General features: G+C 43.4%; 1 protein-coding gene across 5 annotated transcripts in view; it reads left to right on the top strand.

The window, feature by feature from the left end:
- Window positions 1–1,250: 1,250 nt before the first annotated feature.
- Window positions 1,251–13,884, top strand: part of LOC136449108 (netrin receptor UNC5C-like) — a 117,957-nt gene continuing 105,323 nt past the window's right edge. For 2 of the 5 annotated variants that reach the window (XM_066448923.1, XM_066448926.1), the window contains exon 1: window positions 1,252–1,663. In XM_066448923.1, coding sequence (XP_066305020.1) covers window positions 1,549–1,663 — 115 coding nt within the window. In that variant the 5' untranslated portion in view covers window positions 1,252–1,548. Of the gene's footprint in view, window positions 1,664–13,884 lie in introns of all 5 variants that reach the window. The other 3 variants (XM_066448927.1, XM_066448928.1, XM_066448925.1) reach the window with 2 other exon arrangements.

Consider the following 13,884-nt stretch of genomic DNA (forward strand, 5'->3'; position numbering starts at 1 on the left):
TCAGTGTGACCAATCGCGAGTGACATTTGGCCCTGCTGACCAATCACGGCGCGGCAAGGGCTTGTAATTAGACCTGTCATCGAGACGTCAATAGGCCACGCCCCCTGCATAGTTTTAGTCCAATCAGGTGGAACTTGAGAAAACAATCACCGGGGACGGTGCAATATGTATGGTTGTATCTGAGGGGGATCATGAAAACAAACATACGGAAGTGATTTTGAAGACTGCTCTTTGCGTTTTCCTGTATTAAAAAAGCATTGCAATTTTTCGGTCTTTGTTTACTCTTGCCTTGTTGTTACCGCGTTTGCGCAAATGATCATACAATGCCAGAAGTCAGGGAATAATCATGTCAATATCGGAAAGCTGATTGTTTAATGACAATGAAGTTTATTGATGTAAATACGCAGGCTAACGTTACGTCATCATTCATAGACGAAAACAATCAACATGGCCTGCAACATTGCCATCACAGTTAATTGGCATTCTGGTTTTGTGGCTTCATTAATTTATCTGTGTATTGAAAAAGATCTAAGTAGCAGAAGACTACTTGTAGACCGTCAAAATAAAATAAAAACACCGAATTTTTTTCGCTTGCTATAGAACGGGCGCACCTGTGCCTAGCCAATGTGATAATGGACTGTGTCGAATTCATGTTCCGCATTTGATCTATGGTGCTGTCAAGAACGCTAAAAAGCGAATGTTTTAACCCAATGTGATGTTTCTGTGATATGATGAGAATATTGAAAAAAATGCTCTGGATTGAACATCAGTTTCAATTAATCAGTTGCCAAATTAAGCAAACAATGGTCTAAAATTTTCAGCCGGATTTTCATTTGATCCTTGGTTGATCCTTCTAGTGTTTGTATTCTTTGAATCGTATCTATTATATCAAGAACCTCCTTGATTTCATTTTGGGACCAAACAACGTAACTATTATTTAGTATCTATTCTTTTATTTATTTACATCTTTTTGTGTATATTGATCTAACTGAGGCCACGATTATGTACTGAAATCGGCATATTTTGTAACGAGAACCCTGAGTCGTTGGCGGCTGGATTGCTGAGGAAAAGTCAAGAAAACTTGAAGGACCCTCATTAACATCACAAGCGGGCCGCCCCTAAGTTGAAGTGCCACATGGGGAAGAGACATTCCTCAAAGAAAACAGCGGTTTCGCGATGCCCCCACCTCACACAATGTTATCAGGCGGAAGCCGGCGTAATTAATTGTGGGCGCCTTGAAACCGTCGGCGCAATCCGACAAAGCCCAGGTCCAGGCCGAAGTGGAGGTTTTTCGGGCATGTAAACATACGGCATTCCAGTAAGTGAACCCACGGCGCCGACTGCGAGCGATGTCCGGGACACAACTCTGGTCCAGCGATGCAATCAGACGCTACTAGACAGTCTGGGAACTGCCACAACCTCCAGGATTGCCACAGGGATTGCTACAGTGCTCGCACCGCGGGAGCCAGGCGCTGAGGCCCCGAAGAGTCGGCTCGGTGTGCCCCGTTCGGTCGGTGTTACGTTCGGCGTGCCGGATTCAAACTTTGCATGGGGTTTTCAACATCAGTCAAGCGGTGTGGCAAGATGTTGCGGTCGGGAGTCGAGGCTTGCCTGTTGTGCGCTCTACTGTCCACGTTGTCGATCGTGACCACGGCGGCTCAAGGTACGTGTAGCCAATTTGTGGCGATGTCTAAAAGCCAACTGTAGCGAGCGGCGGGCCGTGTAGCAACACGGTGTGACAAATGCGTGGCGGCCCGTCCCACAGTGGGACCCCGTACCACACGTGTTGGGCCGTGCTTTATCCTACAAAACACGTCAGTTTCATCAACAACACTACACTACTCCTTACTACAGCGTCTTTGATACAACCTTCTGTGCCATCCGTATATTTACTGTGTGTTTTAGTTGAAGAGCTAGGCTGGTATCACAACAAAACCATTACAATTCCCTGGCCTACTTTCGGCCGTCCCGAACAGATTAAAACGCGATGTGTAGGGAAGGTGATTTGGCGGTGGTCTCGAAAAATCGAAGCCAGGCCGATCGCGGAAAATGAACCCGGGGAAAATTGGGCCCTGGCCCGAGTGAATAATGAGACTATCAGCGGTCAGAGAGACTGTCCACACGACCGGAAAGACACGGACCGACTCTACCAACAAATCGAGCGTTCACTCCGACTATCACCGCTCTAGAAGTTGAAATCCTAGCCGCGCGGAAGAGGCGGTGTTGCCTTACCGAAACGTTTTAGCGGGGACAGCTAGCTCTCAAGTCGCTGGATGCGTCCCTCTCTTTGTGCTCGGTATTATATTAGCCCTAAACCTCCGGATTTACATCTACCAAGGCGAAATAGTTAAACATTCATTATGTGAACATACAGGGCATAACAAATCTGTGACTGAATAAGTTGTTAGTCGCTTTATAGACTTGAAGTTTTCTGTAGATGAGTTAATAGCTTTGGCGTAAAAGACGCCTTTTTCTGTGCGTGCGTTTAGTTAGGGGAAGTCTAAGACAGCTTGTAGTTCAAAAGGTTGTAGAAAATGAACTGAAAACCGGGAAAATATGGGCATCCTTTTCTCTTTACGGGTGTTTGTTTCTTTTTTGCTACATTATGAATTCAAATAGATTGATGGCAAAGTTTGTGCTTGCCTTGCCGGGACTTTGGGTTAGTAGGATTAAAATTTCTCGGTTGGCGTAAAGTGGGGGAATCGGGTACAAAAGTTGTGCGGCTAAGGTGTATTTGAGGAGAGATTTGAGCGACAAAGACCTTCCACGGTTGGCTATTTAGCTGTGTTTGCGTCGCTAAACTCCGTTTTTTAATGACTTGTAAAAAAGTACGTAACTGATAAGGTTGGATAAGGGACGACAGGTCGCTGTAGTGGCGCCAGGTCCCACTGTTATGCAGATGTCGCTTGTTTTTCGCAACAATTAGGGACAAAAACCGCCGCTCTTATCCGTACTGGCGCGGGCTGATCGTTATAATGGCCACGTTGCTTTTAATTTTCTCGGTTTATGGTTTTATTTTGAAAGAATTCTTGTGATAAGGGTGGATCTTTCAGACGGGACGCTTTAAGAAATAAGTGTTGATCCCAAGACGGTCTTAGACCACTTCTTCGCCTCCGTTGTGTAGATTTCAGATGTAGCAAACTTGTCGCTACAAGTCGGTACGTTGTTGCCAAATGTGTGGCGAGTCGGTCCCCGGAGTTATTTTTTGCAACAAGTCGCGAGTAGGTTTGTTTTACGTGAGGAATGCCCGTTTTGTGGTGCCTAAGGTTTGTTTGCGCTGCCGGACTTCGGGAAAGTGCTAATTGGTAGCGCCGACAGCTTAGCACACAGGAACACAAAAAAAACTCAAACAACCACCAAGCGCCGTCTTTCTCCGTCTTCCCAGACACAGAAATGATCTTTTCTCACCAGTATGGAAAATATCACACGAAGTCTTGATTTAGATTAGCAGTGTGTCGCTAAGATGCGGGCTTACGTCCTATTTTTTATTATACAAACCCACTATAATTTAGACCATTGCTATGCACATCTGTATGTTATAAAATACATGCTGCATACATTACCTCTTTTAGCACGTAGTCTACTGCATAGATGCTTTTGTAATTGGAACATAACAAATATGCAAAGATAACATTTTCTTTTGGGAATTGTTCTTAAACAGCTTTGGTTTATTGATTTTAATGACAGCTTGCATAATTTTGTACATCCATGCTACTAGCTTTGTATTTGGCCCACATCCTCTTCCCATTTCGGATTACTCTCCAAGCAGAGCTAGGGTTTCGGCTGGTTTTTAACGTGTTTTTAGGCGTTTTTGTCATGCCTTCTACTTTGTCTGTGAGACAAAAAAAAAGATGACAAAGTAGAAAGCACGACAACAACGCCTAAAAACACGTAAAAAAACAGCCGAAACCCATGCTCTGCTTGGAGAGTAATTTCGGATGTGGAATTGTCCTGATCGGAAATATGGAAATGGGAAAAAAGTCATCATGATCAAGGCCTGTCCCTAGTGCAACATTTCCCTGATTTTCGGCTTGGTTCGCTTGATGCCGGTGGCAGATAGACATGCGGAATTCCCACCTGTGCGACAGAGCTGTGGGCGATAAATTTTTGATGAAGATGCCTCCACAGAAAGCCTTCTGAAAGATGACAAGCCAACACAAAGCCATGCGGGGTGGTGGAAAGCGTTACACGACGACGTTTTGGCAGAGAAGAATTATGCATCGCTTAAACGATTAGGAATGGGAGTGCCTGCTTGCAGCGTCCTTTTTAACGTCGTAATCTAGATTTCATTTGAAGATATCCGTACCCCAGATATGTCATTTTGCACTTGTCCATCTTGATTTAACCCGTATACTTTTAATCTTGAGTAAGCCCTAGAGCTGTGACCAGCATTTGAATGCTATCGGGCCCCCGCTATATCATTTTCTGTGTTGTTTCTAAATTTAAAACATCCGTTAGTGCTTGCATGTCTGGGTATACTTTGCCCAGACCTCCCACTGAAAATCGTGAAATGTAATCTGTGACGGTGGGACCTTACTCTTGTACGGACACCTTACGGTTGTTTGACCCCTGACCTACGTATCGCTAGGTGCTAGCGGGAGGTTGATTTTACGATGCAGACGTTTGTGCTCGCTAAATTAGAGCCCGGGATGAAATTATATGCTAATTTTTCCACTCGTATGGAATGTTTTATGCAGCCTTTGAAGCACCAGTTTTCCGGGTTTACCGTTAAGCAGTCACTTAGTGCATGGGAGTGTGTTTTATCGGAACTTGCAACTCGTGCTTAGTTGCCCGTGCTTCCGATCGAAGCGGCGATCCACATTTCCCATCCTTATCGCAATGTGGTACCAAGACCAGAAATGAAATTCTGGCGGGTCGGGCTATTTGGGGAGCACCCTGCCCATTTTAGGTCTGCTTTATCATATTTATAGGGCTGTATTGGGGCCATACCTCATTATACACATGGCTACAATATTGATTTTGTTGCTAGTGTAGCGGATCAAGATACGGCGGAAACGCCACACGTGTAGCCAGTTGTTTTGGGGGGATGATATCATAGGACTAGAAGGCAGTGGAATGTAAAGGATACTGAAGGGCTCTGTACATGTAATGCAAATTTTCTGTAAATTTTTCTTCTTGGGTTCACAGAAGAGAGTTTATCATTCAATATGTCACTTTTTTTTTTAGCTTTCTTTTTTTTGTTTTATTTTCTCATCCTCCTATGATGCTCCTTGGTTCATAAAGCCAGCAAGTGTCTGTCTAGCACAGATTCCCGTCCCAAAGACCTGGCAGATGGGGATATGCTCATATCTATTAGATATGACTCAAATCAAAAGCATAGATCACTGTCAAAAATGGTGGGGACTTGCATGCTTGGTTACCTCATATTGCTCATGCACAATATGGAGCAAACAGATAATTTAGGAGACAAAAATACTGGATTTTTCATAATTTTCTAACACTTCCATGGTGTAGAATTTTTGTCTGTGAGACCAGATTAGAAATGTGACGCAATATGGTTATTTCAATATTTTCTCATCAGGTTTGAGATGCTATGCGTGGAGGGAGGTTGGTAGGGTGGGGTTGGGAATGACTGTGGAGTTATTCCCCTAGAGGAAAGGGACTATGGCGAGATACCGACACCGGTATTATACCGGTCTGATCACGACAGGTCCTCTGGGAACAACTGATTCAAATGTCAGGAATGGTTGTCATCTGGTAGAATTGGGAAATAGCGGAAGAAAAATGTCCCAGGTATCGTGGGATGGTCGGCATGGGAAGGAATATTACATGGGATGGCTGGGAGAGATTTTTCGCTGTTGTTGATTTTGACAGTCGATCATTTTTCTACATCCCATAGCCACTATGGATGAGTTGGTTAGGCAGAAAAAATGATGAAGCAATCCAAAGGGAGCATATATGCCAAGCTGGTGTAGAAGAACATAAACAATTTAAGAAAAAAATGTTTGTCCTGCAAAATAGTCTTTAAAACAATAAAATAAAAATCTGGTCTAGGCAGAAGACATTATTCTTTTATGTTTTGTGGGTTTTGTTATTGCGTTAGGCAAAGCTGCATTATGCCCCTGCAGTCTCATGGGATTCTACAACTGATGGAAATGGGGAATTTAAAGTATACATTTGGGGTTCACAGAAAAATATGTTATTATCCTCGACGCCATCCATATTCATAACCTTCTGTCTGCGTTTGTGTGAGCCAGCTGGTGTAATGAAGGCAGCGAGATGCAGAAATCGCTGAAATTGAATTATCCTGATACAATCTCTAAATCGATGGCCCCTCTGTTTGATACGTGTTTTAGTTTGCTTGTAATTGCCAGTAGGATTGCAGATGCGATGCCAGTCGCTTTAGATTTTTATGAAAGGTATTTTTTCGTAGTTTAAGGATACAATGTTTGAGGCTCCACATTTCAACTTGTTTTGTTATTATCAAGAGAGAGATATTTGCCTAGTTTTGCCAAATTAACAGTGCCAATTATAAGTTAGCAGTGTTGGTTACTTGTGTGGACGTATTTGTTGTACCTTATCGACTTGTTAGGTCTCAAGATTTTTTGTTCCTCGTCAAGTTTGTGTCAGGTTGAAGTCAGGTTGAAGACAATGTTTGAGGCTCCATATTTCAACTTGTTTTGTTATTATCAAGAGAGAGATATTTGTCTAGTTTTGCCAAATTAACAGTGCAAATTATAAGTTAGCAGTGTTGGTTAGTTGTGTGGACGTATTTGTTGTACCTTATCGACTTGTTAGGTCTCAAGATTTTTTGTTCCTCGTCAAGTTTGTGTCAGGTTGAAGTCAGGTTGAAGACCGTGTCTCTGTTGCCCCCTAGTTCAGCGGGGGTGGGTACCTTTGTGGACATGTTTGTGTTGATGCTCGCTGCCTGGTGTTGTGGGTCACGGAGGAAAAAACAAACCGCTGCTGGGACCTGCCATCAGGATGGGCCTACTTTCCAAGCAGAGGAGGGGTTCCGGCTGGTTTTTCACGTGTTTTTAGGCGTTTTTGTCAGGCTTTCTACTTTGTCATTTTTTTTTTCTCATCAAAAAGTAGAAAGCCTGACAAAAACGCCTAAAAACAGGTCCAAAAGCCAGCCGGTACCCCTCCTCTGCTTGGAGAGTAGGCGGGCCAGGCTGGGAGGGGGTCTCGCACAACCTGCCCTGTGGTTGATGATCTAGCTTTTGTGTTGGAATCACCTGTCTCTTCTTGGTAGATGCCCCCCCCCTGTTCTGCTTGGACCCCTGCTTTCTCCCATTGTCCTTCCCATAATCACACCATACAGCTTCATTTGTCAATGCTGAATAGAACTTTGACTCTCCCCATGATTTTTTTAATGCCTTGTAGCTACAGTTTTTTTGTCTTAAAAAAGGAGAGATATACTATATCATATAGAGTCTATATGATATAGTATATCTCTCCTTTTTCTTTTGGATCATCGAAATTGATAGTGAAGTTGTTGCAGCTTCCATGGTAGGCCCCATCCCTCTGTGGTGACTTGTGTATATGATATATCCTTGCCATCTCCCATTGCCCTTGCTGTTCCTGTCACCGCTCTGTGAAACTACTTTTCCTAATCCTGTCCCTCTAGTTATTTTAGTGGACTGTGACTTTCCCCCTTTTCCCTTTCTTTCCATTTTACAACAGTTGCTATGATTGCTCTAGTTGGTTGGCAGCCCCCCGCCCCGTATATGCATGCAGTGTTTCCCTCCCATGAAACATTCATTGCGATGACTTCACCCTCAGTCCCGGCCAGATTGGATTTGCGCCTCAGTAATTAAATTATTTAGAGCCCAATGGCCGCCAGTCATACCAGGAAATCAATCGGCAAAGCCTCGTTCTAATCGGACGTCCTAATTCGGAGGTTGACATGGCCGTGCACGCTCGTGGCTGGTGCACCCTGCCCACCACGCCTCTGACCCATACTGGGTCCCCATTGTTCCCGGACGCTTGTTTCCCCTGCCCTACATACGCTCTCGAGCGGTCTGAATGCGTGGCGGCCGCGGCCGTGAAATTGAGAGAGCCGGGCCATTGTTGTGGGATTACGTGCCAGAGAATAGGAAAGTCTAACGTCAACACAACCGATCACTTATCTTGTTGGTGGGAAGCCGAAGAACTAGAACTTGTTCCACTCTTTTTTTTACTACGTTATGATCATTTTTAAACTAAGATATAGATAGCCAAGGGTTCTATTCAGTTGTGTTTTTTTTGGTCACCTTACAATACATTTGATGACAAAAGACTTGCAAGGCAGTCAGTGCCTTTTGGAAATGTGCACATGATTAGGTAATTGTGAAGCGTTATAACTGCATTAGGGAGTCTGCAATGATTACCCGAGCTAAGAAATAGCAGACGATTTCTGAGAGAGGTTTCCCCAGTTCTTTGTTGTTTAGCTTTAGTTTAACTCAAGACAAAAAGATGGCAGTTAGTTAGAACCTCGCTACCTTTTTGCACTGCGAGGTCTTCTTAAAGACATTTTTTAAATGTGGGACTTGCAAGAATGCATGTGTGTGTCTTCTTCTTTACATGTTTCTCTCTCGCCCAACAAGTCACCGATATGTTGCTCCTCCTGTAGGGGTCCCTACTTCACTCTACTTCAGGAAACCTGACCCAGTTGTTTTGTGGACGTTAAATGGTTTGAAACGTTTCACTTTCCCTGCCTTTGAGAACGACACCCGGGTCCTCCCTACCGTCAAGACTGCTCTTTTTGACCACCTGTATTTCTCCCAGTCAGGCAAATTGCAGTGTTTGGGGTGGGGAGGTGTTTTGCTGCCCTCCTGAAGTGAGGGGTACTTGTTCCGTGAAAGGGTGATGTTTGCTCAGTGTGCTGGCTTGTTTTCAGAGCAGGCCCCACTCGAGCGTCCTGCAAACACGGGCCCTGGCGGCAGCCCTTTCTGGGAACCGACGGCCCTCGAGCAGGCTTTCTGGCTGGGCTTCCTGTCGACTATCAGGTGCCATTAGCGTGGCGACGTTGGAGAATGGACAGAGCACTTTCTGACAGATCCTGACGTTTCTTGTGATAAGGGGGCTGTGACCAGAAATATGGCGTTGTTTCGTGACTTCTTGGACTCCAAGTGACCTTACCCTTTTGTGTAACATCAATTCTCTGCATCAGAGTAAGCAAAATGTTGATCTAAGAGTTCTGAAGTTTTGTAAGTCTCTGACTAAAAAGATGTTACCAAAAAATCTTGGCCTCAACTCCAAGTACATATAAACTTAAGTCTGACCCCCCTTTTTTTTCTTAAAATCTAAGATTTTTTCAGGACAAAAATGTGATCCAAAATGTTTTTATGTCTGTGGTTGTGTGCAATAACTAAACACTGAGTGCAAAAGTCCTTTCCTGTATGTAAGCATGGCAACATAGACGGCATAGCGAGACTTGCATTCTTGCTGTACCCTATGTCTTACCCAATGAAGCTTCTGGAATTAGAACTTTTAATCCACAAACAAGCACATTAGCATCCTGGTGTTTGAAAAAACAACAGTTTGGTTAGCAGAGGGGGTGGGAGTGGCTTTTGAAGGTTCAAGGCAAAACAGTTTAGCATAGATTTACAGCAAAAGAAAACAGAAATACAATGTAACAAACAAAAGGATAACCAGATGATTTGCATGATTTTTCTTGTAGTGAGAATGATTTATAAAGAAGGAATGTTTCAGTAAAAACTGTGAAACCGCAGCAAGGTTTTTATGAGGTCCTCAACTAGTGAACACCCCGAGACTGACCTTTTGGGATTCAAGAAGCAACCAAAGTTGTCGTAAAACTTTGCCTGTAAATCTCGGCAGACCACCAGGTTTAGCCTTTACAGTCAGACGACCAGTTAATGAGTCGCCGAAACTCGTATCATCTCTGAGTTTGTGTGTCTTTTGTAAGAGACATGTTTTTGTTAGGATTTAGTACTTTTTTTAAAACAAGATTGACATTTGAGGTCAGATTCTTATTTTAGCTGTTATCCAACTTGAATGGATTTGGATCAAGTGTACTGGGGTCTAATTTTTTTTTGGGGGGGGGGTAAAATATCCCTTTATGCTAAGAATAAGCAATACGGTCAAAACTGCCCAAGAAGGCCACTCTGGAATGGTCTATGTGGACAGGTGGTCACTGTAGTGTAGACAGGTTTCTTAATGCTTTTTTGTCAATGGGAAAAATACATCAGCACCAAAAATGGCCAGGTGGTCCTTATGTAGAGGTGGTCACTTGTACAGTACAGGTTTGACTGATATCAGTGGCCAGGTGGTCCTTATGTAGAGGTGGTCACTTCAGGTTTGACTGTACAAGATTTTCATCTGTCACAAGCGAACATAAAAAGACACATTCCCATCTTTATCTGTGTGCAAATATCTCCCATGGCTGCTCAGAGCTGAAAAACAGGAAGCCGGTTTTGCAGGCCCTTCCGCCTGCGAAGTTTTATCTGCGTCAAGAGTCCAGACAGCGCCTGGTTTATTGGGACTGAGCAGAGCTGTGAGGACGGTTGGTTTATCCCGACTGGGAGGGCCCGGGTGAGAAATGAAACGCAGCAGAAGAGTGGCGGGTAAACTGACGCCGATGTTATGTGGTCTGGTGTGTGTTTGGCTTGCCCCTGCTCCGCCCTGGTAGCTAACCCCAACAGCCAAGACCAGGTCCTCGGGGACAGCACCTGAGGGGAGGGGGGCGCCCGTAGGCTCCACTAAACCTCTTTAGCATCGCCAAAAGAGCAGAAATCATCAAAACTTTGCGAAAAGTATCTCCACACAGTTAGCCCACAAGCTCAGCTCGAAGTAGACACCGATCATTCCCCGATTTCTGTTATGGTTTTTCCCAGCCGCTCACTGGAGACTCGAGCATAGCTGCCATTCCTCATCCAACCTCCTTAGGACAAAATGAGAGGCTTTTGAGAATGACGAAAAACAAACTATTTCCTGTTTATTCCGGGGCTTTCACTGTTAAAAGGAAGCTTGGAGAAGGCTGGCATTTCTCTGCGGCGGGCCATATTTAGGCGTGAGAGTGGTCTATAGCGGGATGAGCTTGATTTAAGTCGTTCTAGGAAATAATCGTCGCAAAGGAAGGCGGTTGGCTGTAAACTTGACCCCCGACCTCTCGAAATCCTCTAAATTCCAGCTTTTTGGGTGGATGGATTAACATTTGCTCTTGATTCAGGAACTGGGGAAAACACGGAATTCCTGCCAATTTAGTCAATTTCTGGAATTGTCTTGAAGGCTGCCGCTGAAGACATCTTGAAGTGAGTTGTTTATAAGGAACAGATGTCTCCTCAGCCGGCATCAGGCCATCTCGTTAGAGGTAATCAGGGGAGATTCATCGTTAGTATTCTCTGTAGGTCGATAAAGAAAGACAACGTTCAAATCAAAATGTTAAACACTGCTAGTTTGAGTGTACTGTTGTCTAAACAGATACTGATTCACTTTCCATAAAAGTATGACTGCTTTATCTACTCTACTAGCAATCAAGAAAGTTCTTGCCCCTAAAGTATTCTTCAGTATTCTTATCGTCTAGTCCGAAAAGTTGTTTTGCTCTCGCAGATTTCTTGTTTATTCTTAGCTTTGTTTGTCTAGTCTGAAAGCAAGAACGTTTTTTGCTCTTGCAGTGTTCATTAGTTTTGTAAGCGTTGCTTGTCAGTTTTTTGTCTGAACTTCTGAAGAACAGGAAAGTTTTTTGCTCCTGAAGTGTTCTTCAGTTTTGCTAGCATTTCTTGTCTGTAGGTCTAGGAAGAACAGTTTTTACCTGAACTTCTGAAGAACAAGAACGTTTCTTGCTCCTGAAGTTATCTTCAGTTTTATAAGCATTTCTTGTGTGTAGGTCTAGGAAGAACAGTTTTGTGTCTAAACTTCTGAAGAACAAGAGCGTTTTTTTGTCTAAACTTCTGAAGAACAAGAAAGTTTTTCCTTTTGGTTGGTCAAGGAAGAAGTTTTTTGCTTATGTAGTGTTCCTCAGTATTGTTAGCATTTCTTGTCTGAGGGCCCCACGCTGTGGAGACATCATCCCTGTTGTCTCCATTCTGTAACTTGATGAGGAGACAATAGGAGCCCTCAGTCTGCCCCAGCAGGCCTGAAGTCTGCAGCTGTACCTCTAATCACTGTCCTCAGCCACCCTCCCCACTGTGAAAATGGGTGGGCCAACACTTAGCAAAACAAACAGGGCTTAGACAACCTTTCTTCTGCTTTGATAAGTTGCTTTATTACTTTCCAATCACTCCTGCTGGGATGATGTCCTGAAACAAGCGAAACTGTCCCCTACCTTTTCTTTCGAGAAGAAAGGAGTTGTTTGCTTCTTGACAACGGTATGTTCTTTCCTCTGGTGCTTTTCAACTAGCTTGAAGATCAAGAGAGGGTAGGGGCCAGTGATGGTTATCTTGTATGTAAGCCAACTATAACCACAACATTTTCCTTTGGAGCTTGCTTGATTACAGGGTATGTAAATCAAACCACTGACTTGATTTGACTCTTTGGTTGTTGTTTCAGAGTCAGTGCCAAGGCAAACAACATTTGCATCCCAAAGAAACCTGTTTGTGATGAACTCATGAGTTGTTTTTCTGCAGACAACTCCAAGAACAACTTTTCCCAGCTTAGGAGAGCTTACCTAATGACCTATCTGTTTTTCCAATCTTCCTAAATGGGAAGAGTTGGATGAGAAATCTGCTTTAGATTTCAGTGCAGGGAAAGCCAATCTAAGATAATGTGTTTTCGTAACATTTCAATGAATTCTCCTTTCTCTTTTTACAAAATACTTCCTTCAATGACACAAATTCTTGTTTTCTTGGACTCTGAGAGAGATCATGATTTGGTATTTGTAAGAACTGTTGCTTGGACTGATCTACAATGCAAATATATCAACTTGCAAAGATATCAGATGGTCTGTGAGTCAAACCAAGATTTCTCTGGAAATTTGCTTGTTGGAACGGGAAAAAATTCACTGTCGGTCCCCAAAATCTGACCTTCGTGACATGAAATTGAAATATATTTTTGTGAGCTTAAATTGATTCAACAACGACAATCAACGACACAGGCTCCCAAACAATGAGTCGGACGGTAGAGGATTGAAAGACTGCAGTAAACCAGGCTGATTTGAAATTCATGAGTTTGAGTGGGTGAGGGGCACCTGTAGTGAGACAATGGGGAGATGATAGGGGGAGGGCAGTCTCAGCAGGGGCCGTTGTCATGGCCTCAGACAGTATTATCACCTTAATGAGCTTAAGGACAATGGTCAAGTTAATTAATAACAATGGTGTTGTTTTCAGCATATCTGTGGAAAAGATTTAATCAGTTCTTGAATGATCGTAATGTTTTGACCAAATCTCTGATCGTTTTCAAAGTCGTTTTTGTTGGGAACAAGTAGATCTAGTCTAGAGTAAGTTATAGTCAGCCAAACATAAACAATACAGATGAACATTATTCCGTTATTTTTTATTCTGTTAACCAAGAAAATAAATTGGTGTAGCCTAATGTGCAGCGTTTTAGTCAGCAAAGTTACCCTGTCTCCTGTGAAAAGTGGCCCAAAAAATTGGCAGAATTTTATCATCTGTAAATTCTGCAGTCGTCTTATCGTCAGGCCAGATGTCTGCCACCGATATCTCAGTATGGGAAAAAATTTCTTAGGGGACAGAAACGTCATCTTCCAAGAACATGTGTTTACTATGGTGCCACCGTGTCTTGCCTATTCGCTTGTCTCCTTTCTGCGATTTAAGATGTCTGTCTGAGATGACATTTTAACCTCACATGACATTTTGGTTATCAAATGCCAACATCACGGAGGGGGCTGCTTAACTGTGACTTTGGTTTCCATAGAAATGTACCCAAGGACCGGAATGGTGGAAAGTTTTCGGACGTTCACATTTTCTTGTAAAACTCATTGTGATTTTTTATGTATTATTTTCTAGTACTCTTGTAGGAGTT

This window comes from Branchiostoma lanceolatum, chromosome 14 (genome assembly GCF_035083965.1).
Source record: "Branchiostoma lanceolatum isolate klBraLanc5 chromosome 14, klBraLanc5.hap2, whole genome shotgun sequence".
Lineage (NCBI taxonomy): Eukaryota > Metazoa > Chordata > Leptocardii > Amphioxiformes > Branchiostomatidae > Branchiostoma > Branchiostoma lanceolatum.